The 23,836-nt window shown below is 53.0% G+C and overlaps 2 protein-coding genes across 2 annotated transcripts; one reads left to right on the top strand and one right to left on the bottom strand.

Annotated features, from left to right (window-relative positions):
* The first annotated feature begins 82 nt into the window (after positions 1 to 82).
* Positions 83 to 22,853, top strand: TRIM72 (tripartite motif containing 72). The gene is made up of 7 exons (XM_089895863.1): positions 83 to 15,192; positions 15,654 to 16,050; positions 18,716 to 18,811; positions 18,900 to 19,130; positions 19,941 to 19,963; positions 20,863 to 20,981; positions 21,895 to 22,853. Exons 2-7 carry the CDS (start codon positions 15,661 to 15,663, stop codon positions 22,470 to 22,472), a joined length of 1,437 nt encoding a protein of 478 aa, XP_089751989.1. The 5' UTR covers positions 83 to 15,192; positions 15,654 to 15,660; the 3' UTR covers positions 22,473 to 22,853.
* On the bottom strand, positions 6,393 to 7,703 carry PYCARD (PYD and CARD domain containing). Its single transcript, XM_022588216.3, has 3 exons — positions 7,393 to 7,703; positions 7,109 to 7,165; positions 6,393 to 6,746 (listed from the first exon to the last, which is right to left on the bottom strand). The coding sequence occupies exons 1-3, from the start codon at positions 7,664 to 7,666 to the stop codon at positions 6,490 to 6,492; spliced, it is 588 nt and encodes a 195-aa protein (XP_022443924.1). The 5' UTR covers positions 7,667 to 7,703; the 3' UTR covers positions 6,393 to 6,489.
* Positions 22,854 to 23,836: the final 983 nt, after the last annotated feature.

The following is a 23,836-nucleotide window of genomic DNA, read 5'->3' as shown; positions in this document are numbered from 1 at the left end:
TTGATGTCCAGGTCAAGAATGTGGGGAGTTTTCCTCTTTCAGATCAACCTGCCTTGTGGGAACTGGAATAGTTTGTTTGTTCCTGCTTAGCAGGAACTGGAATAAAGTGTTTGATACTTGTTTCAGGGAGAAAAGGTCAAGTGTATCCTTGAAAGTAGAGATTAAACTTTTCTGTTATGGTAAAAACTAGATGAATGAAAGTGGTAAATGAGAAACATGTGGTGTGTTGGCCCAGAATTGTCCAACCATTTGGAAGTTTTTCTTTTACCATGTTTATTCACATGCTGGTTTTAGTGAGTTTATTATAGTAGTTCTGTTCTTTTTTTAAGGCCTCTTGGCTCTTCTGGCACTTTTCTGAGTGGGGTTCAAACAAATTAGGTTGCTTTGGGGGTGGTATTCAAGCTTGATCATGATTGGAGCACATAGTTACTAGCCAGTTGGGTGTTTTGAAGGAAGGAGAGTAACTGAGCACCTACTTAATGGCAGGTGTTCCGTGGCCTTGCTCAGTTCACGCCCAGTGCATGGGTGATGTGGCTCTCGTTTCTCAGGAAATGGTCGACCCCAGGATGGAGTCCCTGTCTGATCACTTCATTTTCATTTCTTGGCATTTCGTTCTGAAATCATTGTTCTGAAGGGGACAGACTCCTATCCCAAACGTTGTTTGCCTAGGCCTTAAGAGGATGCTGAATTTTAGGGAAAGAGACTTGGGAAGGAGAGGAGATGGTAAAGGGGGGAAGGTTAGCTGGGAAAGTAAGGTAGAGGCAGTTCTTTATCTTTCAGGGTGACCCCCCCCATTAGTTTTCCTGAAGGTGGGGCTTTGGTAGGTGTCTTTAGGGAGACAGTGGTCTAGCTGGGTCATGTTTACATTCTGCCTATACCCAAGAGGGCTGAGGTCATTGGTAATTTTGAGAAAGGCAAAGGTTGGGGCCGATGAGTTGAAACCTCAGACTCTAGTGCCTGTCAACCTTAACATGCCTTTCCTGACCCCAAAAATCTCCCCCCCCGCCTTTTTTCCAGCTCAAACTGAGTTTAGAAAACTTTGCCCATCCCTGCCAAGCAGTTGAATTTTAGTTATACAGAACTGAAAATTATAGCCAACAGCAACAGGCTTCTTTGCTGTCAGAAGCACAGCTCGTAGAGTGCCTGGGACCCCTGTGGGAAGTGCTTTTTCTCTTGGTTTAAAATTGTCAAGTATGCTGTAAGTGTTCTCTTCTTAGGAGTTGTTTCGTCTTCCAATCTCTGGTAACTTGAGACGGAAGCTGTGGCTTTGTCAAAAGGAATAGCTGCTTTATCCTCCCTACTGTGTGGAGGTGCTCTACCAAGAGTAGGTGGAGAATGGCTGAGCTGCCCCAGGCAGTGCTTTCCTTTGGCTTACTGAACTTGGTACGCTTGAGAAACCCTCAGAATTAGAGCCGAGGATATGGCATCGTTTCTCTCCCTGGTGTGTTCAGCTGCCTCTGCTTTCTTAACAGTGATGCTTGGTTTGAGTGGTACTATCCGTCTCTGAGAAGTTTATTATGTGTGCTTCACCTGGTAGGGTTCTGGTGTTAGGGTTTGGTTGTGGTTCCTTCATCCCTACTGCTAGCGGTGAAGGAGGTTGAAGCTCTGGGTGAGACCCAGTTACTGACTGGGACTGTTAGTATTTAGTTCTTGTCCTTTAAAGGGCTACAATGATTGGCTTTGCTCTTAAGTAAAAGAAAATAGAGTCTCAAGTGTCTAGTGGGTAGATCCAGTTTGGAGTCCTTTTCCAGGAGAAACGAATGGATGACGACAGAACTAGCAACAGAGGGAATGTTGTTGGTTCTGGTGCCAGCTTATCCATTGGCGAGAAAATAGGAGTGAGACCTCAAGGGGGTTGGACTTTGGGCCCTCTGCTCTTGGCTGCATTCCCTTGTAAGCACTAGGCCAGTAATAGCCAGTCATATTTCTCTGATGAGGACCTTAGGCTAGTCCTTAGAGATCTAAAGAATACATTATTACTGAATTATGGAAAATGGCCTGCAGTCTGGAAGCACTTAGGCGCCTGGCTTTTTGAATTGGGACAGGCTGACTAGGGAGAAGTGAGGAGGGTAGGTTGTGGTGGGGAGAAGTGTGCTGCGGGTCTGTTTGCTTCCACTGATTTAGTTCTCAGGCTTTTCACCTTTTCCCCATCACATGCTGGATTTCAGTAACTTGGATATAGGGCTGAGGTTAAGTCATTGCTGGGTCCAGCTCCTGTGAGACTCAACACATTAACATCTTTATTTAGGCATGTTGCTTCCCACTTCCAGTGTCCTGTCAGTCTTCCACCAGGGGTTTTGTAACCAGGTCTCACTCCCTCTACTAGTCTGTGAGAGGCTCAGCTCAGTGTGAGGTCCCATCTGCAGCCATTCCTCTCCAGTCCTTTCAGAACTCAGACTCCCTTTTCTGCCTTTGGGCCCTCAATACTTAGTCTCTTTCCTTTCATCTTTAACTTTTATTTTGAAATAATTCAGAGTTAGGTTTCCACAAAAATTATCTTGTTCAGCTTCCCATGCAGACGGTAATCTTCCTGGTGCTGGGGGTATTAAGAAACGAGGAAGTAGTGTCAAGTGGATCTTGCCAGCAGGTTTGACTTTTGGGCTTGTAGAAATTGTTTGGCCCTCAATCCTATGATGTTAGCAGTTAGAGCTTTAAGAGACCATTGAATTTAAAATTCCTAAATTTTTTTTTTTGTTTTTTTTTTTTTTTTGCGGTACGCGGGCCTCTCACTGTTGTGGTCTCTCCCGTTGCGGAGCACAGGCTCCGGACGCGCAGGCTCAGCGGCCACGGCTCACGGGCCCAGCCGCTCTGCGGCATGTGGGATCCTCCCGGACCGGGGCATGAACCCGTGTCCCCTGCATCGGCAGGCGGACTCACAACCACTGCGCCACCAGGGAAGCCCTAAAATTCCTAAATATTTTTGAGGGAGGAACAGAAGTATGTCAGAGGAGTTTGGGTCTGGAAATAGTGCTCTGTGGATGGATTGTGCTCTCTCAGCTCTTTGGATTGTCTTGGGGTTGTAGTGCTAGCATGAAGGGCTCCTTTAACATGAAGGATAATTGAGAGCCACCAGTGTGGGGATTGGAGACAGGAAGGGAGCTTGGACTACGCGGTCGAAGATAGGGGATTCCTTGTGTGTAGTGGGGAACTGACCTTTAGGCCATTCCCGGTAGAGAATGCCAAGGAGGGTGGGGTGGGTATGGGAAGAAGAAACTGAAGGGAAGCAGGAACCAGGCTTTCCAGGTAGCATTCTGCATGCGCACCTCAGGGTGGCAGTGTTGCACAATTGCACTGATTCCTTGTAGCTGTTCTGTGCAGGATCCTTAGGGCCTCACTGCAGCCTGCTTGAGGTAAGAACCTGTCAGATTTAGCTTGATGGCTGTTTTTTTTTTTTTTTTCCCTCCCCTCTTAAACCAGAATTTGAGGGGAAGCGGGCCCATCCTGTATACTCTTTCCCTGAGTGAAAAGGCAGATCCCTCTGTGAGAAAGCTTCTGCAAACCTGTCACAGGCTGACTGAGGTGGCAGAGCCACATTCTCTCTATAGCAGTGTGTAAGTTGAATACGTACCTGAATTGCTTGGCAATGTGGTTAGCACGTCGGTTCTAACTCAGTGTGTATAGGTCCTGGTGGGGTGCTGCCACCTCTGGCGATGCTCTGAAGTTCTGCAGAGACTCCTTTTCTGCTAATTCCCCCCGTCATGTCTGGAAAGGGGAACTCAGTTTTGTACAAAACTGTTCATGTAGACAGTTTAAGCCAGGAGCTAAGAAAAAGGTCACTCGTGGAAGGCTGGGTCCTGGATGTGGGTTTTTGTTCTTATTAGCACAGGCCCAGTGGACATTACCTGTTGATCTGCTTGTTTTGTTTTTTTTCAGTCTTGTGATGCTTAGAGGTTTGAGCAGAAAATGTTGTTTCAGACTGAGGAGCCTAAGCCATTGAGCGGCTAGGAACAGAAACATCGTGGAGATCCCTGTTGACACCAATGTGTGCTCACTGTGAGCCAGTTGATTTTAGGTGATGAGCTGTGTCCTCTTACCCCTACTTTATAGATGGGGTGCTGAGGTACAAACTGGCCTTAAGTCTCATAACTGGTGAGTGAGGTAGAGCAGGGATTTGAATCTGTCCTTTGGCTGCAGAAGTGTGTCCTTAACCAGTATGCTGTGGCTGGTAGAACTCTGAGCCTCACCCTTCTCCCCGCCTCCCCCACCAAATAAAAAGGAAAAAGAAAACCCCCAAGAAGTCTTTCAACTTCGGGGAGCTGTTTCTTAGAACTGTCTTTTGCCTCAGGCTTGCACTAGTTTTTGTAGCTGCTCTGTTTGAGCATCTGCTGTGCAAGGAAGTGTTATGGCTCCATATCATGAGAAGCATTAGGTTCCTATGAAGTGTAAAAAAAAATCCTCTGTTAAGACAGTAGACATACACAGTAACTGATGTTATTTTTCACATGCAAGGCACTGTACAGAGGTTGAAAAGATGTCTTTTTGTGGGGATCTAATGGGAGAGTCCTGTGTGAAAGTAGATGTGACAATATGGTTTGCTCTACCACAGGGAACCTAGGTGAAAATGCCACTGGAGCCCAGAGGAAGGCCCTCTCTGGGCATGCTAGGACAGGTGGGTTTCAAGGTATCCAGAGTCGGGATCAGCGTGCGGTAGGGCAGGGTGTATAAGTAGTGTTGAGATCTGGTGGTATGTGAAGAGGAAGGTAGGAGAGGTTGGATGGGGTTATTCAGGGTCGGGTTGGAAGCGGGGCTTAGGTGTGCTAGTGTTAGAAGGGAGTCCTTTTCCATCATCAGTTTTCAGTACTCAGGCCCTTTAAGGTGGTTGACGAGAAGCAGGGAGATCAGGAGGCCTGTTGTGGTAAGACATGAAGGCATACGCCAGATGGGGGCAGTGAAGTTGAAAAGGAAGGTGTTTGGATGTAAGTTGGAAGACTGACTAAACTTTATGGAACATGCTGGTGTTTCTTGTTTTCTGGTTAGGCTGCTGCTGTTGCCATATGTCGAGATACAGGGATAGTAAAAGGAAGACAACTTCAGTTTGGGAAATGGCAAGGTCCTTCAGAACATAAGTGAGCAAACACATCTCGGGGATTGAATGAGGCTTGGTTTATAAGATTTAATAAGTCTTGGTAGAAAAGGGCTGAGGGTAGAATGGGGAGCATCACTTATTTTATGGGGTATTTGGCCAAAGAAGATGAGCCCACGGGATCCTGAGTATTTGGGCTGATTCCCACTTTTGGGGAGGCTCAGCTTTCCTCCTGGAGTCCTAAATGGCATTAGGAGCAGTCCCATGTCACTGTAGCCTTGACAGTGGTCATTAGCTTAGCTTTTTGGTAGCTTCCTCCTGCAGTGAACAACTTGTTTTCTCCTGTTGCTCTGGTGATCTGGTCATCAGAACAGGGAAGTGTTAGACTGTGTGGGGTGGGGGGAGGGGGATAAACACTGCATCTGTCAATTCTTGTGTCTAGGGAGGGTGTTCCAAGTGAAGCCTTCATACAGCTTTTCCATTCTGTGCTGGTCTATCGTTGTGAACAGCACACTTTGTACCCTCGTATCTGGATCGCCGAGTCTGATGATCTGACTCCTAAGGATAGGATATCTGGCCTCCTTGGGGCCTGCCTGTTGCTTTGCATCTACTCCCTGCAGGCCAGAAAGAATTTGGGTGCCAAGTGTACTCAGGATGTGGTCCTAGAATCTGGTTCCCTAACTGCCTCTGGAAAGGCTCCCTAAGTGCTGTTTTGTGGAAATAAATACTCCTATTTTCTTTTGTGGGCACAATTTCATCAAGAGAGGGAACAGCTACTAGAACTCATTTCCTGAAGTTGCTTTTGTGGTTGGCATGTTTTCTGGGCAGGGTGTAACCTATAACCTCTTGGAGCGGGTGGGAGGGAGCAGAGGGAGTGACGCCTGCTGGTGTCTGTGCCAGAAGGAGCCCTAGGGACACTCGGTGGCTTGTGCTGTTTCCTGCTTAGATGGTACTCTTGTCACTTCCCCTGAAAATTGCTCTCATTTTGCAATTTGTTTTCCTATGAAAAAGCGAAAGAGAAGCTTGGCAGACGAGTCTTTCTAAATGCATGTCAAGTCTGGCCCCCCACAGTTCCAGGCCCTTTGTACATATTTCTATTTTAATTTTTAGACCTTGGCCACAAGACTAACTTGTGTTCACAGGTCTCAAGGGCAGACCCTGTGGGGTGGCATTAAGGGAGCCACCAAATGATGAGTGAGGGACCATTCCTTGGTGACTGAGGCAGGAAGGATGAAGTGTTTGGGGAGTCTGCTGCCCCAGGAACAGGTGGAGGCTAGAGCGTCATCTGAGCCACTGCGGCACTTGGATATGTAGCTCAGCTCCGCATGAGCTTCCAGGCTGGAAGTAGGAAGACACACCAAGTACAAGCTGGATTTTCATATGTATATTAAAAAAATCACAGACTCCAGGTAAGATGGCTGGAACTGCCAGGGGTTGTCTGTGGGACCGCTGCTGGGGAAGATGCCTCAGCTCTGCTCCAGGTCGACCACCAGGTAGGGCTGGGTGTCCCTCAGGGCCTGGAGGAGCAGATCCTTGCAGGTCAGGTTCCAGGCTGGAGCAAAGCTGAAGAGCTTCCTCATCTTGGTAGGATTGGTGCGCTCCGCCCGCACTGCCTGGTACTGGTCCTCTGTCAGGACCTTCCCGTACAGGGCATCCAGCACCCCATCCACGTCTGTGACCCGCGCAATGAGGGCTGCCCGATGCTGCTCCACAAAGTGCAGTGCTGGGGCGGGAGGGAGGAGAGGGGATGAGCTGGGACCAGGGTGGGTGCTGGAGCCTGTCCCTCTTGAACACTAGGCTTTCTTTAGAAATTGCCCTGAATGCAACCCTAAGCGGTGGGGTTCAAGGTGGGCATGCCACCAGGACTCTACCTATAGTGGGATGAGTTTAACTTTGTCTCCCTTTTTCCTCCCAGCCAGGCTCAGCCCCAGGAGGTGTGTGAGTAGGTGGGTGGGAAGGGTTGGCCTAGCTTTGTGCTCTTTAGGTGCTCTTGGCCTTGGGACAAGAGATAGGCTGTGCAGGGGTACGGTGGGGCGGGGCTGGTGAGGTGCCCAGGTAGGTGAGGTTGGGCGTTGAAGGCTTTACCTGGCTTGGCTGCTGTCTGGGGAGGGGCCTTGATCCCGGCTGGCGTGGTTCCGGGGCCTGTAAGAAAATGTTAAGTGGTGTCTCCCAAGTGTTTCTGGGTTCGGGGGTCTCTTGGTCCGGAAGCCAAGGTCAGTACCAAGCGCGGGAAGCCATCCCAGCAGGAGGATTTTATTAAAGGGTAGGAGAAACGGGAAGCGGAAGCTCCGAGAGAGGCGAACTTTTGGGTTGGGAGGAGGGTGTAGAGGGGATACTGGTCTGGACCTGTGTGGAGGGGGCGCACTCACCCTCGCGCAAGGTCTCCTTCAGCTGCTCCGCCACCTCCTGCATGCCGATGTTGCACAGCACGAGTACCGTGAGCTCGGCACTGTACGCCTCCAGATAGTAGCTGACGAGCTTGTCGGTGAGGTCCACAGCATCCATGGGCAGCAGCGTCCCCCGTGGGATGCGTCCGTAGCCTTCGCGCAGCGGCACTGAAAGCAGCTTCATCTTGAACTTCTTGAACTCGTCAGTGGTCAGGTTTTCCAGCGCATCCAGGATGGCATCACGCGTGCACCCCATGGCTCCTGGGGTCCCCTGCCGCAGCCGCCGCTTCAGCTCGCTCAGGCAGTCTGCCAAGCAGGAAGTCTGCTCTGGGGCGGGGCCTGGAACTCTCCGCCTTCACTCCTGTCCCTGCCTCAGAGCTTTGCCCTTGGGTGTTAGGCTCCTGACTACCGCGTTCCTTCCCTTTCTCTCCTGGCCACCGGGGGGCGCCCAGATTGCATCCTTTGGCTGGTCTAAGAGGTGGGACCCAGGAGACCCGGTGGAAAGGGGCTCGTGGGTGGTGCCTGCCTCTCCAGGCTTGGACTAGGTAGCACAGATCAGGAACCTGGTTTATTGGAGCGCTAAGGCTTAGAATCGTGGAATTTTGGAACCCTGAAATCTCCATGTTTCCTTAAACCTTGGCATCCTCTCTCCCTGTCATAGGGTCAGAATCATAGAATCCTAGCAGCCACGTAGCTCCCCGAATTCCACGGGTAGAGATTACTGTGTGTGCTTTCTCTCTCCAAGCCTCAGTTTCCTTATCCATGAAATGGGGATAATAACACTCATTCACTTAGTAAATATTCCAGCATAACATGGGCTACCTGATGGTGCCTGAAACCTTGCCAAATGCTTCCTGGGAGAGCCAGGATTTGGTCCCCCAGGAACTGAATTTCTTGGGAAGTGATGACAAGAGACACTTGGAATGGTTGAGAAAATTCTTGACTGGAGGGAAGGTCATGGGAAGAGAGCTATTCTGGGGTCAGGGGGCTTGACCCAGAAGAGCAGATGAAAGGTGTCTTGGGTTGGTGTAGGTTGGAGTGGGATGGCGTGGGTTGGCTTTGGAGGCTAAGCTGTGCCCAGAATCCTTAATTTGCCCTTAACATGGCTGGGAAGGCCCTGCTGGTCTGCCCCTGTGCACCTCGCCAGCCTTGTCTTGCACCACACCCTGACCACACTCCATCTCTGAGTTCCAACCACACTGGCCTCTCAGTTCTTCAAATGTGCCAGGCTCCTTTGCTTCTCCAAGCCTTTGCACATGCTGTTCCCTCAGCCTGGAGCTCTCTTCCCTCACTCTTTGCCTGACAAACTCTCAAGACTTTAGGTCTTAAGTTAAATGCTACTTCCTCTGGGAGACCAGGTTTAGAATCCCTCCAGTTCAAAACACTTGCTACTGATTTGTAGCTCTTACAGCAATTGTGACTAAATTGTAACTGAGTATGTTTAGGCACCCACCTCCCCACTAAAACATGAGCTCTATGAGGGCAGGGACCTTGTCTGGTTCATTGCTGAATCTCCAGCATCAAGAGTGCCTGGGACATAGTAGGTACTCAGTGAAGATTTGCTGAATGAAGGAATGACTGAGGCTGTGTTACCTGCAACATGTGTTCCAAAAGCTTCCAGCAGAGTAGCAGGGCCCTGCTCCCCATCCGTGTGCGTGTTGCCCCACACAGGCTGGGTAGTACTGTGTGCCAACATCCTTACCATGGGTGGCACTTGTGGCCCAGCGGCTAGTGTTCCCTGGCTCATGGCTGTTTATTATTGTGCCTCTTCACTGGTCTTCGTCCTTGCAGATTCTCCATGTCATTTTGTGCACTGTGGCCAGAAGGCTACATCTTCCTAGCCCACACATTGATGCTGTCCCTCCCCTGCTTGAAAACCTCCTATGACCCCTCAGTGCCCCCAGAATCAAGTCTAAGCTCCTTGGCTTGGCCTTTAAGTCCCTTGCCAGCTTCCTCGGCAGCACCTTCTACCCTGTGGGCCTCTGGACCTCTGCACGTGCAGCACCTGCTCTCTACTTGGCCTCTCTTCCCTCCTGGTCTGCTTGATGAGTTCCTGCCTGTCCTCCAACATGCATCAGGAGTCACTTTTTCTAAGAAATAGAAAAACTGAGCCCCTATATGTAGGCTGTGATCCTTCACATGCGTTATTTCTAACCCTTACAACAGTCCCTTTGGGATAGGGAATAGTAGCCCTGTTGTACAAGTGAGAAGATTGAGGCTCAGAGAGGTTGAAGGACTTGCCCAAGGTCATATAGCTGAGGGATCATGCAGGTTGTCTGGTTAGCTTCTGAGTCTGGCTGCTGTCTACTCCTCCCAGTTGGCTTTACTGTCCTCTGTGCAAAATGAATTATTCCTTGGCCATGTCGGCTGGATGCCCCTATGATGCCTTTCTCACAGTGTTTACCACACAGTGTGTCTGGTCACTCTGCTTTCCTCACCAGACTGAGGACCCTTTCAGGTCCACAGCACCCAGCACAGGGCTTGGCACAGATCCAGCCTTGATAAGCTTTCATGAAATGACAAAAGAATCCTAGAATCTAGAATCATAGAAACCTGCTCTTTTCACGTTTGTTGGAATCTTAGAAGCTGTGGGTGTTTGATCCATGGAATTTAAAAAGCGATTGCCTGATTCAAACCGCACCTCCCCAAAAGAGCAGGGATCCCCTTGGCCGTACATATGGCCATTTGACTGCATCTCTTGAATTCTTGTTTGGATGGGGTGGCCTTGGCTTTACGTAAAACCAACGTAACACATCTCAATGGAACTTTTGGGGCTGCAGGAAATTGCACACTGGGGAGTGTGTGTCATGACTAGGAGGTCTCCTCCTCACACCTGGCTTCCACAGTGCCCCTTCCCTTGTTCCTGCTTATCACCACCCAGGGCCCTTCCTCTTGGACCCAGCTTGGCCCCTGGCACCTGACTCAGTCTCATTCCTGCTCACACACATTCATACGGAGACACAGAAGATCCGGCTGTGATTTTTCGCCTGACATGCCTCAGAGCACACGCTAGCACTTTGGTGTGATGTCACAGGGAGCCAAGGGACAAGGGGCTGGAAGTGCAGGAGCATCCTCTACTAGCAGTGGAAGCCTCACTCCTGCAGTGATTTCAGGCTGGAGGTCAGAGAGCACAAGTGACACCTTGTCAGGTGGACATGCTCTATTGAGCCCACTGTAGACTCTCAACTCAGAAGGAAAATCTATTTGATTCTAAAAAGATGTATTAACTATATATAAAATAGATAAACAAGGACCTACTGTATAGCACAGGGAACTATATTCAATATCTTGTAATACCTATAATGGAAAAGAATTGGAAAAAGAATATATATACACACACACACATGTATAACTGAATCGCTTTGCTGTACACCTGAAACATTGTAAATCAACTACACTTCAATAAAAAATAAAAATTTACAAATTAGAAAAAAGATGTCCTAAGAACCTACTAGATGCCCAACCTCATGATAAGTGATGTGGGAGACTAATAATAGTAATGACAGCTTCCCTTTTTCAAATTTACTGTTCCAGGCACTGTGTTAAGCACTTAACATGCATAATCTCACTTAATTCTCCCAACAACCCCATGAGGTAAGTGTGTCTATCCTACCTCACAGAGGAAGAAACTGAAGTTTTCAAAAATTCCTCTGGAAGACTGCACTGGTAGTACATGAGGAAATACAGACGGAGCCACCTGACTCCTGGGCCCAAATTCCAACCTACGTCCTCAAAGTCCCACTCTCTGGCTTCAGAAATTGACAAATTGCTTGGAGAGATAATGTACATGGAAATGTATGCCTCCTCCAGACTGTCGGAATACTCCCTTAGGAGGGCAGATGTTGCAATACTAGGAATGATAACGGTTAACTTCCTCCTCTTAGCAGAATGCTCAAGAAACTTACAAAGCACATTCAGAAGACTGTGGAATAGTGGGAAAAACAGGAGATGAGGGGTATCAGACCCACTCAGGTTTGATTCCCAGACCCTCTACCTCTTAGCTGTGTGACTCAGGGTGGTCACAGCCCTCTTCCGGGGTCTGCACTCGCCAGCGCATAGGAAATGAATGCTCTGAGAAGGACAGTGGCTTCTCTAGGGTACCCTAGGGAGGTAGACTCAGAGCCAGCTCGTTGTTGGAGACTGCAGGGAGGTTTCCCCCTGCAGAGGTGGGGAATAGGAGCCCTGGGCAACTCTCTGGGAAGCTGTGGTAATCCCTTCTCCCTGGGCCCCCCTTTTCTGGGGGAAGTACTCCGAGTTCTGAGCTTTGACTCCTGGCAGGAAAAAACCTCCGGGTCTCCCCTCGGGCCCACCTTCTTGCCCCCTGGACTAGGCCAGACCAGTTGTTGGTGGTAAGATGCTTCCTGGGTGTGATCCGACACCTCTACCCCCCAACAAGAGTAACTGATTGCTGGAGCCAGATTGCACCTCCTGGGGTCAGAAGACCATAGACTTCCAGGACATTGGGCAAGTCATTTAATCTCTTTATGCCTCATGACTTCCTGTTAAGATAGGGAAAATGATGGGGTTGTTATGAGGTTATAAATGAGGTTATGAGGCTATAACTGGATTGAGAAGTGTGAAGTGCTTGGAACAGGCCTGGCACAGAGTAGGTGCTTTTGTCATTGTTAAAGTTTCTTAACATTCTTCAGTTTCCGAACCTGTGAAGTGGGGATGATGTTATTGACCTTATGGGGCTGTAGGGAAGGTTCGTTGGAACAATTAGTAGTAATAATTGTAATAATATCAATATCAACATTTATTGAACATTTTCTACGGGCCTGGCATTGTTCTAAAAGCTTTCTATGAATTAGCTTGTTGAATCTTCCTAATGATCCAATAGTCTCGATAATAATCCTGACATGATCCCCATTTTCCAGATGAGAAAATCAGGTTGATCAAGGTCACACGATGAGGAAAGAGCAGTCAAGATCTGAGCCTAGTGGTGGCAGTCACTGCTTCCGAAGTCCTTGGGTGCCAGCATGCTGTCCTTGCTGTTTATTTAGTATATTATCTAGTTTCATCCTCATAACAACCCTACAGGGATGGTATTATTATCCTACTTATCCTTATGTTGTAGCTGAAGACGCTGCAGCCCAAAAGGGTAGGTGATCTTTCTGGGGACACCCAGCATGAGTTTGTGACACCAGCATTCAGATCCTGCATCTGCAGGGGCCCTGATCGGGGGATTTCTGGCTTCTCTTTGCATTTATCTAATACAAGGAGTTCTCACCTCCCATGGCACTTATCACTCCAGCCGTTGGGAAGCTCTCCCTTAGGACAAGCTGAAATCTGCCCCCTCTGAGTTCTGGGCCTCAGCAATACTAGTCCTCACCTCCTCCTCCCCTGGACGTGGTTTTGGGCCCCTTATTGTCCCCCACCCTGCTGTAGTTGATCTATGTCCCTTTCATGGGTCAGAGGTCAGATCTGGCCCATCTACAGAAAAGGATTGAGTTGAGTATCACCTCCCTTTCCTGGGCACCCACTCCTAGTGACCAAAACCTTCAGCCCTAGGCTGGTAGGGGTAGAAACTCCAGGTGAGATCTATATTCAGGATGTTGACTTTTTGAACTAAAATGAAGTGGCTAGTGGTTTCAGAGACCAGCTCCAGATGTGCTCTCATCCCCACCTGCCTCCTGTTTGGGGAAGTGGAACTTCTCTGGATTTCTCAGGGTTCTGGTAAAAAGCCCTATCTTCCTGAGACACTTCATATAACCAGAATCCTTCATATAACCAGGATTAATTGCTCTAATCCAAAAGAATGATAAAACCTCACTTATCTCTTCCTGAGAGGCCCAAATCATTACAGCCTGAACAAAGTTCCTAGGTTAAGACCCCAAGGTGCCAGGGAGCCTGGAGCAGCTCCCTCAGCGGGCCAGCATGAAACATGCAAGAACTTCAACGGTTCAAGAAGGAATGAGCCCCAGAACTCAGAGACAAGTCATAAAAGCAGAGGTGTGCTAGGAGCTATCTGACTCCTGGGGAGATTTGTTTACTTGCCAAAAAGTTGGAGTAAGAAGATCTTTAAGGGGGGCTTCCCTGGTGGTCCAGTGGTTAAGACTCCACACTTCCATTGCAGGGGCCATGGGTTCGATTCCTGGTCAGGAGCTAAGATTCCTCATGTTGCAAGGCGTGGCCAAAAAAAAGAAGACTTTTAAGGAGGGAAGGGGGACAGCTGCTTCCTTCTCCTTTATAAGCAGGGAAAATAATTCTTCCTTGATTCTCACCTACGGGGTGTCTGGCTACTCTCATGGGACAATTGACCTGGCTCTTGTCGAAGCTCAGACTAACAGAGATGGAGAGTGGTTGAGGGAGAAATGAACAAATCCAGGAAAAGGCTGAGAGGCCAGAAGAGGACAGAGTGAGTCTCTGTGTTTATTCATTCACTAAGTATTTACTGAGCACCTGCTGTGTGCCACAGACTTTGTTCAAAGTTGGAGATGAGCAGTGAACAAAATTTATATTCTGGTAGGAGGAGACAGACAAGGAACCAACAAGTAAAATATATCATGTGTCAGATCGTGATAAATGTTATGGAGAAAGATAAAAAGGGGAAGGGAGATGTGAGATTTAAAATCAGGGAGGTAGGAAAAGCCCCACTGAAAAAGTGACATGGGGTAAAGATCTGAGGGAGGAGGGGGAGGCAGCCACGAAATAACTGGGGTTTGAAAGAGTGTTCCAGGCAGAGGGGAGAGAAATGCAAAGGCCGAGGCGGGAGTGAGCAGAGGGAGAGGTGAGTGATGACTAGGGTGTGAGGACTTTGGTTTTTTGTCTTTTGTTTTTTTTTCGGTATGTGGGCCTTTCACTGTTGTGGCCTCTCCCGCTGCGGAGCACAGACTCCAGACGCGCAGGCTCAGCGGCCATGGCTCACAGGCCCAGCCGCTCTGCGGCATGTGGGATCTTCCCGGACCGGGGCACGAACCCGTGTCCCCTGCATCAGCAGGCGGACTCTCAACCACTGCGCCACCAGGGAAGCCCCTAGGACTTTGGTTTTTAAATTGAGATTTGAAGGATAAGCCTTGAGGCTCTCGGCTGCAGGCTCTGGATCTAGTTCATTCATTTATTCAGCTGTCCCTCTATCACTCATTTTCCAAGCACTTAGGGAGGCCCACTTTGCCCCATAGCTTGTGCTGAGCATTGGAGACACCAACAGGGAAAAGGCTCTCCCCTCAGCCCTGCAGGAATAAAAACTTTCAGGGTTGGGGGAGGTTCTATTCTCCCGAATGTGGAAATAATACTGCCGGTGTGACTTTGGAGAGCCTTAACCCTGGGGAATAAGTGGGTGACAAGCTGGGGAGGGGGCCACAGGCAGGGAACGGGGGAGGCTGGAGAGTGCGGAGGCTGGGGTGAGGGAGAAAGAGGAGACTCCCTTCAATCATGTTTCTGTCTTTTCCGTGGTATGAGAGGCCCTGTCTCTGCTGGCTCTGAGCTCTGGCTCCAGGCTGGGCAGGGGAGAGGGCAGTGGGATGGGCCAGGACAGGTGGCCTTGACATGTGATGCTTGTCCGCTGACAGCTCAGTCCTCACTTTTAGAACGGTTTCCAGAAGTGATGGAAGGGGATGGGCAGGGCAGCTAAATATAGTCCTGGGGCCAGAGCTCAGTCTGGGAGGGGCTGTCTGCTATTCAATGCGGGCCCATCACCCGTGGTGTCCCTTGTCCTCGGTCTGAGCTCGGTGCTTCCTTCTCACCTGTCTTCAGACACAGATCTGACCCACCTACAGTTAGGCCTGACCTTGACTGGGCCTCTTGCAAGTCTCTTTCTGTCCAAGATCTCCAACCAGACCTGTGAGTCCTGCGGGTCCTGCCGGCCTGGGGATATGGAGGAGGGGAGGGCTGCGGGCCCTGGAGAGGTGAGAGGAGGGGAGGGGGGAGGGGCGCTTGAGAATCTGGGGTTGGGGCTGAGGCCTGGGGCTAAGTCGGGGGAAGGATAGTGGGTAAGACCGTGTTTGCAACCCAGCCTCGTGTTTAGGAACTGGGATTGAGACCGGGTCCCTGATAGGGGCTATTTGGGGGGCCGGGGCTGAGAACCGCAGTTGAGGCTGCCTTTGGGACTGAGAGGGAGTCCCCTTCCCTCCCTTGGCCGGAACCAGAGTCCCTTCCTGTTTGAGATGAGAGGCTTCTATAGGCTGGGGCTCCTCCCTGCGGGGCTGCCAAACCGGCGCGGGGCTGCCAACCCGGCCTGGGGCTGGGGCTGGCCCGGGATTGTGGCTCCGCTGAGCCTCCCTGACCGACACCTCCTTACCCAGGCCCGCAATGTCGGCTGCACCCGGCCTCCTGCACCAGGAGCTGTCCTGCCCGCTGTGCCTGCAGCTGTTCGACGCGCCCGTGACAGCCGAGTGCGGCCACAGCTTCTGCCGCGCCTGCCTGGGCCGCGTGGCAGGGGAGCCGGCCGCGGACGGCACGGTGCTCTGCCCGAGCTGCCAGGCACCCACGCGGCCGCAGGCGCTCAGCATCAACCTGCAGCTGGCGCGCCTGGTGGAGGGGCTGGCGCAGGTGCCACAGGGCCACTGCGAAGAGCACCTAGACCCGCTGAGCATCTACTGCGAGCAGGACCGCGTGCTCGTGTGCGGCGTGTGCGCCTCGCTCGGTTCGCATCGCGGCCACCGCCTGCTGCCCGCCGCCGAAGCCCATGCGCGCCTCAAGGTGCGGGGCCGGGCGGCCTCCGGTGGGGGGCGGGGGCGGATGGGGTTGTTGGACGGGTCGGGGCCGGGCCGATCGGGCCTCTTGAGCTTCAGGGCCCGGGGCGCCTGGAGTTGCCAGGTACGCGGGCAGGGCGGGGCGGCTAGGGAATGGGGATGCTGATGAGCTCAAGGCGGAGTTTGGCGGAGACCCGAGCCTTGAAGAGGCGCTCGGAGACCGGCCTCGGCGAGATAGGCGCGCCAGCTGGAGCGCGCCGGAGATGCGGGGGACTCAGCCATAGGGCGGAGTCTGCGGAGCCGGGGGCTGAGCGAGGACTGAGTCGGTGCCCGCGGCCCAGGCGCGCAGGCTCTGCTGCTGGGCACAGGCCCGGGTAAGAGGGGCGGGGCGTGGTGCTGGGCGGGGCGGGCACACAGCTGCTGGGCGGTGGCCCCCCCCTGCGCCCCTGGAGCAGCAGAGCTTGTGCGGGCCTGACCGTCATCAGATGTGGCCTAATCCAAGGGGACCCGGGAGGCCAAGGCACGCCTGGGTACGCACCTCTGTGCACAGGCCCAGGTTGGCACCGAGACCCAAGTCCAGGCTGTTATTGTGATTGGAGCTGGAAGTTCCGAACGCTTCCAGAGCCCACACACAGTTGTGCGCCCCGAGGTTGGCGATCTCCATGGAAGCCCAGCAAAGACACCCAGGCATTGGCAAATGGGGACACAGGCACACGCTGGCTCAGCTGTCATACGTATGGCAAATCACACGCATGCAGCTACGGGAGGGTTTTAGGTATACACAGGCCCGAGGAGGTCTGTCATGAAGCATTTATAGGGTCGTTGGAAGAATAAACGACAGGTGCAGGGGCGGGAGGAGGCGGGGTCTGGAGGCGTGGAGCGGTGCTCCGTCGCCGTCTCCGCGGTGCAGAAACTGCTAGCGTCTTCTCGCGCTGCTGTTTGGGGGGGTGGGGGGGTGGGTAATCTTTGCCCACAAACATCAGCGTTGCAATGCACTTCTCCTTGGCTCCAGACTCCTAGAGGGGGTAGACCCCGCCCTGAGGCTGGTATTCGAAGGCCCCACTCTCTCCCAGGGGCCCAAGTTCACCGTACCTCCGGCTTCAGCCTAGCACAGTCCAGCTCGGTGCTGGCTGGTGGTCCCTAACCCAGTGCAGGAGCCTCCTCCACCCAGGAGCCCTCCCTACCCAGGCTCACCTCTGCTGATAACCACAGAACTCCCATCCTTATCCATCTTTATCTGTGAAGAGAGAACAGAGTCTGTGAAATGGGACAGGGCAGCAGGCAGCCCAGGAGCCTCCAGGGGGCAGGTGGGGTGGGATACAGTCTGCCAGGGCCTGTACCAGCCCAACCCTAAGCCGCAGAGAGGGGCTGGCTTTAGGTCTGAAATGGGGATCCCTGGAAGGAGCCTGAAGGAGAAGCGGGGCAGGAAGCCTGGGGTGGGACTGAACACCTGGGTCCTTGGGGAGGAAGAGGGGCTGGGTCCAGAGACCATGTGCCAGACCCAAGTATGGTTGAATGGGATCTGCCGGGTGAGGGGGACACTCACACCCCCCTGAAGCCGTGCTGCCTCCTCCTGCACACCTCGGAGTAGGAGACAAGCCTGTCGGTAAGATTCACCACACGCCACATCGTGGAGCACTGCTCCCCACACCTCCTCACTGCGGGATGTTCCGAAAGTCTCTGTGCAGCCCCCAGCTTCTAGGGTGGCATTGTGCTTGGTCCCCATGACTCAGCCCTTCTGCCCATGAACCTCAGATGGCTGAGAGCCACCAGGCCCACCCTGTCCTGCAGGACGTCTGGGGCAGGAGACTGACCTGGTGGCTGGCCACGGGAGCCCATGGTACAATTCCAGTGGGGATTCATCAGCAAACAGTGCTTAGAGGGTCTCCCGGCTTCCTTTAGGGGGAGGTGGGAAGGAGGCTGCCAATTTGTCACAACCAGAGGTGAGGTGGGGATGACTGTTCCCATTCTGCAGAAGACCAAACTGAGGTTGGAAGCCATGGAGGCATGGCTGATTCCAGGGCCATGGGTCTGATTCCAGGGCCGTGCACCTCCCAGCAAACAGTGGCTTTGGCTGGAGGTATAGGAACTCCCCTACACCTGCATTTCAGGAATCACAAACTGACAGACCTACGGTAGGAGCTGACCCACAGATATGTTTGGTTCATTCATGCAGAAGACATTTTTATTAAAATGTCTACCCCAAGAGCCCACCGGTGTGCAGGGAGGCTGATTAGGGCGTTTTGCTAAGGTTCAGCTTTTAAGTATAGGGTGAAGGCCAGGAATAGGAGGAGGCTGCATTTCTTCTTTTCACATCCTCTGCTCACCACTGAAACCTGCTGTGTGCAAAGCCCCTGCCCCTCCAGTGGAGGAGACCAAACCACATTTGTGATTATCATCCTCACAGAGACCTGTGCTGGGGGGCTGTCTGCTGAGGGGATGGAATCAGGGAAGGAAGGCAAGGCTAGGGAGGACTTACCTAGCCAGACCACAGGAGGGTGAAGCATTCTAGACCTCAGAACCAGTACCGGCAAGGGCTTGAGACCAGCGAGCGTGTATGGTAAGATGCCAGCCTGGCTGGAAGAGAAGGTGGCGCTGAGGCTGAGCCAGAGGGAGCAGGTTAAGTGGGGGAGGTGGGCAGCAACATCACTTCTTTATGTCTCACTGCCCAGACGCAGCTCCCACAGCAGAAGCTGCAGCTGCAGGAGGCATGTATGCGGAAGGAGAAGAGTGTGGCTGTGCTGGAGCATCAGCTGGTGGAGGTGGAGGTGAGGGGCTCCGCACAGCAGAGCTCGGGGACTGGGGGTCTAGGCTGGGGGTTCCCGGCTAAATGTTTTTGTCTGTCTGTCCCCACAGGAGACAGTGCGTCAGTTCCGGGGGGCCGTGGGAGAGCAGCTGGGCAAGATGCGGTTGTTCCTGGCTGCACTGGAGGGCTCCTTGGACCGCGAAGCTGAACGTGTACGGGGTGAGGCAGGGGTGGCCTTGCGACGGGAGCTGGGGAGCCTGAACTCTTACCTGGAGCAGCTGCGGCAGATGGAGAAGGTGCTGGAGGAGGTGGCAGACAAGCCACAGACTGAGTTCCTCATGGTGAGCGCTGGGTGGCTTTCCTCTCTGCCCCTCAGCCAGGGTTCAGGTCTCAGAGACCTCATTCCATTGTCAGGAAGGGACCCCTGAGGTCCAGAGAGGGGCAGGGGAGAGCCAGTGTCACACACTGAGGAGGGGTGCACCCCAAGATGGCCATTATGGTTGTTTAAGTTGGGCACTGCACAAGGACGCTATATCTAAGTGGGCACCATTCATATCATAGATATTGTAGGTCTGCATATTTATTAGGACAATGTTTTTACCAGGTGGAATTAGTTTCTTGAGGAAGGGGGTACTTTATTCATTTTTTAAATTAAAAAAATTATTTGTATTTATTTTATTTTTGGCTGGATTGGGTCTTCGTTGCTGCTTTCTCTACTTGTGGCGAGCGGGGGCTACTGTTCGTTATGGTGCGCGGCCTTCTCATTGCGGTGGCTTCTCTTGTTGCTCTAGGCATGTGGGCTCAGTAGTTGTAGCTCGCAGGCTCTAGAGCTCAGGCTTCGTGGTTGTGGCGCACGGGCTTAGGTGCTCCGCGGCATGTGGGATCTTCCCGGACCAGGGCTTGAACCCGTGTCCCCTGCATTGGCAGGCAGATTCTTAACCACTGGGACATCAGGGAAGTCCCAGGAGGGTACTTTTTTCGAATTCACACAGAGGTAAAAGGCTAAGGGCGACCTTGAATTCTGGGTTTCTTTTGTCTTCTCTGATTCTTCCTGGTCCCACACTTAGCATTTCTGTGGTCCACCCCACCCTCAGAAGTCCCCAGTGTCCCCACTGCCTGCTCAGCTCCATTCTCTTTTTCTCTCTTTCCAGAAATACTGCCTGGTGACCAGCAGGTGAGATCAGCCTGGCCCTGCCCCCTTTCCCACTTTGCCCTTGTCTGCCAGGGACACTGGCTGGCTCACCCTCTACTCGCATTCAGTCCACTGCGATTCCCCTGCACTTTGTGTGGATGTAGAAAAGAACCCAACCCGTCCTTCTCCTCGGGGACCTCCCAGACTGGTCCTGGAGACAGACAGGGACACAGCACACAGGGATCACTCAGTGCTGCTGTGGAGGGGAGGGGGTGGCCAGGGCAGGTTTTCCGGAGGTGTGCATTGTAGAGTTGGATGCTGAAGGAGTGAACAGGAGTTGGCTAGGTTAAAGAGTTGGTGGAAGAGCATTGCAGGCAGGGGGAACAGCAGTGCAAACCGCTAAGAGGGAGGGAAGATGAAGCTGGTGAGGCAGGAGGGGCCCAACTGTGAAGGGCGGAGGAGCTGGACCTTATCCTAACAGAAGGCTTTAAAAAAATTCTAGTAAAATATTCATAACATAAAATTTACCATTTTAACCTTTTTTTTTGTTTTTGGCGCGGCTTGTGAGATCTTAGTTTCCTGACCAGGGATCCGCAGTGAAAGCACAGAATCCTAACTACTGGATCACCAGGGAATTCCCCCATTTTAACCATTTTTTTTTTAGTGTACATTTTAAGTTCAGTGGCATTAAGTACATTCATGTTGTTGTGTAACCATCACCGCCATCCATCTCCACAACTTTTTCATCTTCCCCAACTGAAACACCAACAGAGGAGTTTTAAGCCAGGATGTGATGTGGTGGGGCTGGTGTGGGGGGAACCCTGGAACTCCACCGCAGCACGCATCCTCCTCTCTTCTGGGTACTCCCGCTTGCCCTCCCCCAACCCCGTGCCTCCTCCAGGAAGTCCCTTCGCACACACCTCCCCCCCCTCCCCCACCAGGCTGCAGAAGATCCTGGCAGAGTCACCACCACCTGCCCGTCTGGACATCCAGCTGCCCGTCATCTCAGATGACTTCAAATTCCAGGTGTGGAGGAAGATGTTCCGAGCTCTGATGCCAGGTACTGGGAGGGTCTTGCTCTGGGTTTGCGTTTGTAACTGTGTGGTTGATGGGAGGCTCCGGCCACATGCAGAGAGGCCTCCCAATCCCAACTGGGGAGGTCATCCAAGAAGGGCCCACTGCCCCTTTCCCTTGGGGTTTCCCTGCACCTTCATAACCTGTGCTCAGAGAGGGATCTGAGAGGGCATGGGGTTTTCAGGTGGGTGACTGACATGGTGAGGACACTGCTTACTGAAAGGATGTTGCTGCCGGCAGCAGGGGAGGCTGGGGCCCGGGTTTGAGCCCTGCGTGATCCTTGGCCCATCCCTGCCCCTGTTGGCCAGTGGAGATGATGATCCCTGCTAACTGGGGGCTGAGGACCTGCAGCAATGGAATCCTGCGGTCAGACACTGACTCTGGCCTGTGGCTGGGGAGGCCCAAGGGCTCAGCCTCCTCTCCCCAATAGCTAAAGCACATTGGGGTGCTGCAGGTTATAGGCTCCAGGACACGTACACAAGGCTGGTGCAGCCCTCACTTGTGGGAATGGAGGGACCTCCATTTTATCCAAGAGAAGACTAAGGCCCAGAGACTGGATCAAGGCTGAGGTCACACTGTGGGGCGAGGTAGGGACTTGCCTAGGACCGGGCTTCCTTACCATCTCCTGCTCTGGGGCCTTAGACAGCGAGTGACATGCCTTGTATCAACTTACTCCTGCCCACAACCCTGGAAGGAGGCAATTACGGCCTCGTTTTACAGCTGAACTGTCTGAAGCCCTGAGAGGTGTGGTCTTTGGCCCCCACCAGTAAGCAGAGAGGGGCTCACTTCCCAGAGATGCCGGGAGGATTAGAGGAGACCAAGCTGGCCCACAGGTGGGTGGGCAGAAGGCTCGCGGGAGCCACACCCGCAGGGCCTGACCCTCCTCCCTCCGGTGGCAGCGCTGCAGGAGCTGACCTTTGACCCGAGCACGGCCCACCCAAGCCTGGTGCTGTGTGCCTCGGGCCGCCGTGTGGAGTGCTCGGAGCAGAAGGCGCCGCCGGCCGGAGAGGACCCACGCCAGTTTGACAAGGCCGTGGCGGTAGTGGCGCACCAGCTGCTCTCCGAGGGCGAGCATTACTGGGAGGTGGAGGTGGGCGACAAGCCGCGCTGGGCGCTGGGCGTGATCTCGGCCCAGGCTGGTCGCCGCGGCCGGCTGCAAGCGGTGCCCTCGCAGGGGCTCTGGCTGCTCGGGCTGCGCGAAGGCAAGATCCTGGAGGCTCACGTCGAGGCTAAGGAGCCCCGTGCCCTGCGCACCCCCGAGAGGCGGCCGACGCGCATCGGGATCTACCTGAGCTTCTGCGATGGCGTCCTCTCCTTCTACGATGCCAGCGACCCCGACGCACTCGAGCTGCTCTTCGCCTTCCACGAGCGCCTGCCCGGGCCTGTGTACCCCTTCTTCGACGTGTGCTGGCACGACAAGGGCAAGAACACTCAGCCGCTGCTGCTCGTGGGGCCCGACGGCGGTGGCGACGCCTGAGCCACCCGCCGGGTTTGGGGAGGGTGCGGGGCCCTGCCGGCCTGGAAGGAGAGACGGGTTGGGTTGCCGGGCTTGAAGGCAGGGCGGAGGGGGTTGGGGACCGGGGACTCCAAGCGTTGTGAGAACTTTGGGGTTGGCATGAACAGGGGACTGCCAGCCAGGGGTTGGGGTGGTGGTGGGAAAGGGAGATCTGAAGTCAGGTCAGTGGGGGAACTCCACTTGGGGAACCAGGAAAGCCCAAGGGTTCCGGGAAGAAACAGATTGGGGAAGGGTCAGGGGGCTTGGGGAGAATTGCGGGGAGGAGCTGGAGAACTCTGTAGAGCAGCGGTCCGCAACCTTTTTGGCACCAGGGACCGGTTTCGTGGAAGACAATTTTTCCACGGATGGGGGTTGGGGGCGGGGGTGTGGGGGATGGTTCAGGCGGTTAATGCCAGCGATGGGGAGCGCAGATGAAGCTGCGGCTGGCTTGCGTGCAGCCCACCTCCTGCTGTGCGGCCCCGGTTCCTAACGGGCCACAGACTGCCACTGGTCTGTGGCCCTGGGGGTTGGGGAGCCCTGATGTAGAGTAAGGAGCCCCTGCAGGCTCACACTCCGCTCCCCCTTGGGGGCCTCCACTGCCAGGGTCCAGACTCACTGTAGCAAGAGGCCTTCCACTTGGTGATTCCCCAACTGGAGCATGCATCAATATCACCTTTTCAAGGCACCTAACAGTTCTGGTTCAGTACACCAGGGCAGGTCAAAAATGTGCCTTTCTAACAAGTCTGCAGGGGGTGCTGATGCTACAGGTCACAAGCAGGATCACACCTGAAGCATTGCTGACTTAGGTAGCCCTCCTTCTGTTCAGTCAGCTCTCTGTTATAGAGAGTCAGTTATCACATAGCTGTCAGCTATGAGGCATGGAAGACCCAAAACATATTCCTCCATGCAACAGCTGTTTAAAAACTGCAAGAGGGCTTCCCTGTGGAAGCCCTTAACAGTGGTTAAGAATCCACCTGCCAATGCAGGGCACACAGGTTCGAGCCCTGGTCCGGGAAGATCCCACATGCCGTGGAGCAACTAAGCCTGTCCGCCACAACTACTGAGCCTGTGCTCTAGAGCCTGTGAGTCAGAACTACTGAGCCCGCACGCCTAGAGCCTGTGCTCTGCCACAAGAGAAGCCACTGCAATGAGAAGCCCACGCACCGCAACGTAGAGTAGCCCCTGCTCGCTGCAACTAGAGAAAGCCCGCGCTCAGCAATGAAGACCCAAAGCAGCCAAAAGTAAAAAACAAACAAATAAATAAATAAATTAAAAAAAATAAAAATAAAAACTGCCAGAGCCTATGCTGGGTGAATAAACTGACCCCCAATTTTTTGCCCTTTGTC

The sequence above is a fragment of the Delphinapterus leucas genome, chromosome 15 (assembly GCF_059928025.1).
Source record: "Delphinapterus leucas isolate spDelLeu-1000000601 "Yukka" chromosome 15, BTC_Dleu_Yukka2, whole genome shotgun sequence".
In the NCBI taxonomy this organism is placed as follows: domain Eukaryota; kingdom Metazoa; phylum Chordata; class Mammalia; order Artiodactyla; family Monodontidae; genus Delphinapterus; species Delphinapterus leucas.
The sequence above is the reverse complement of the archived record's forward strand: the minus strand, read 5'-3'. Positions and strand labels throughout refer to the sequence as shown.

Excerpts from the sequence above, each read along its gene's own strand:
- PYCARD (XM_022588216.3), bottom strand. The coding sequence starts at position 7,666 with ATGGGGTGCACGCGTGATGCCATCCTGGATGCGCTGGAAAACCTGACC. Across the intron at positions 7,166-7,392 it reads GAAGGAGACCTTGCGCGAGG|GCCCCGGAACCACGCCAGCC; the intron begins GTGAGTGCGCCC and ends ATTTTCTTACAG. Across the intron at positions 6,747-7,108 it reads CCAGACAGCAGCCAAGCCAG|CACTGCACTTTGTGGAGCAG; the intron begins GTAAAGCCTTCA and ends CTCCCGCCCCAG.
- TRIM72 (XM_089895863.1), top strand. The coding sequence starts at position 15,661 with ATGTCGGCTGCACCCGGCCTCCTGCACCAGGAGCTGTCCTGCCCGCTG. Across the intron at positions 19,131-19,940 it reads CACAGACTGAGTTCCTCATG|AAATACTGCCTGGTGACCAG; the intron begins GTGAGCGCTGGG and ends CTCTCTTTCCAG. Across the intron at positions 20,982-21,894 it reads GTTCCGAGCTCTGATGCCAG|CGCTGCAGGAGCTGACCTTT; the intron begins GTACTGGGAGGG and ends CTCCGGTGGCAG.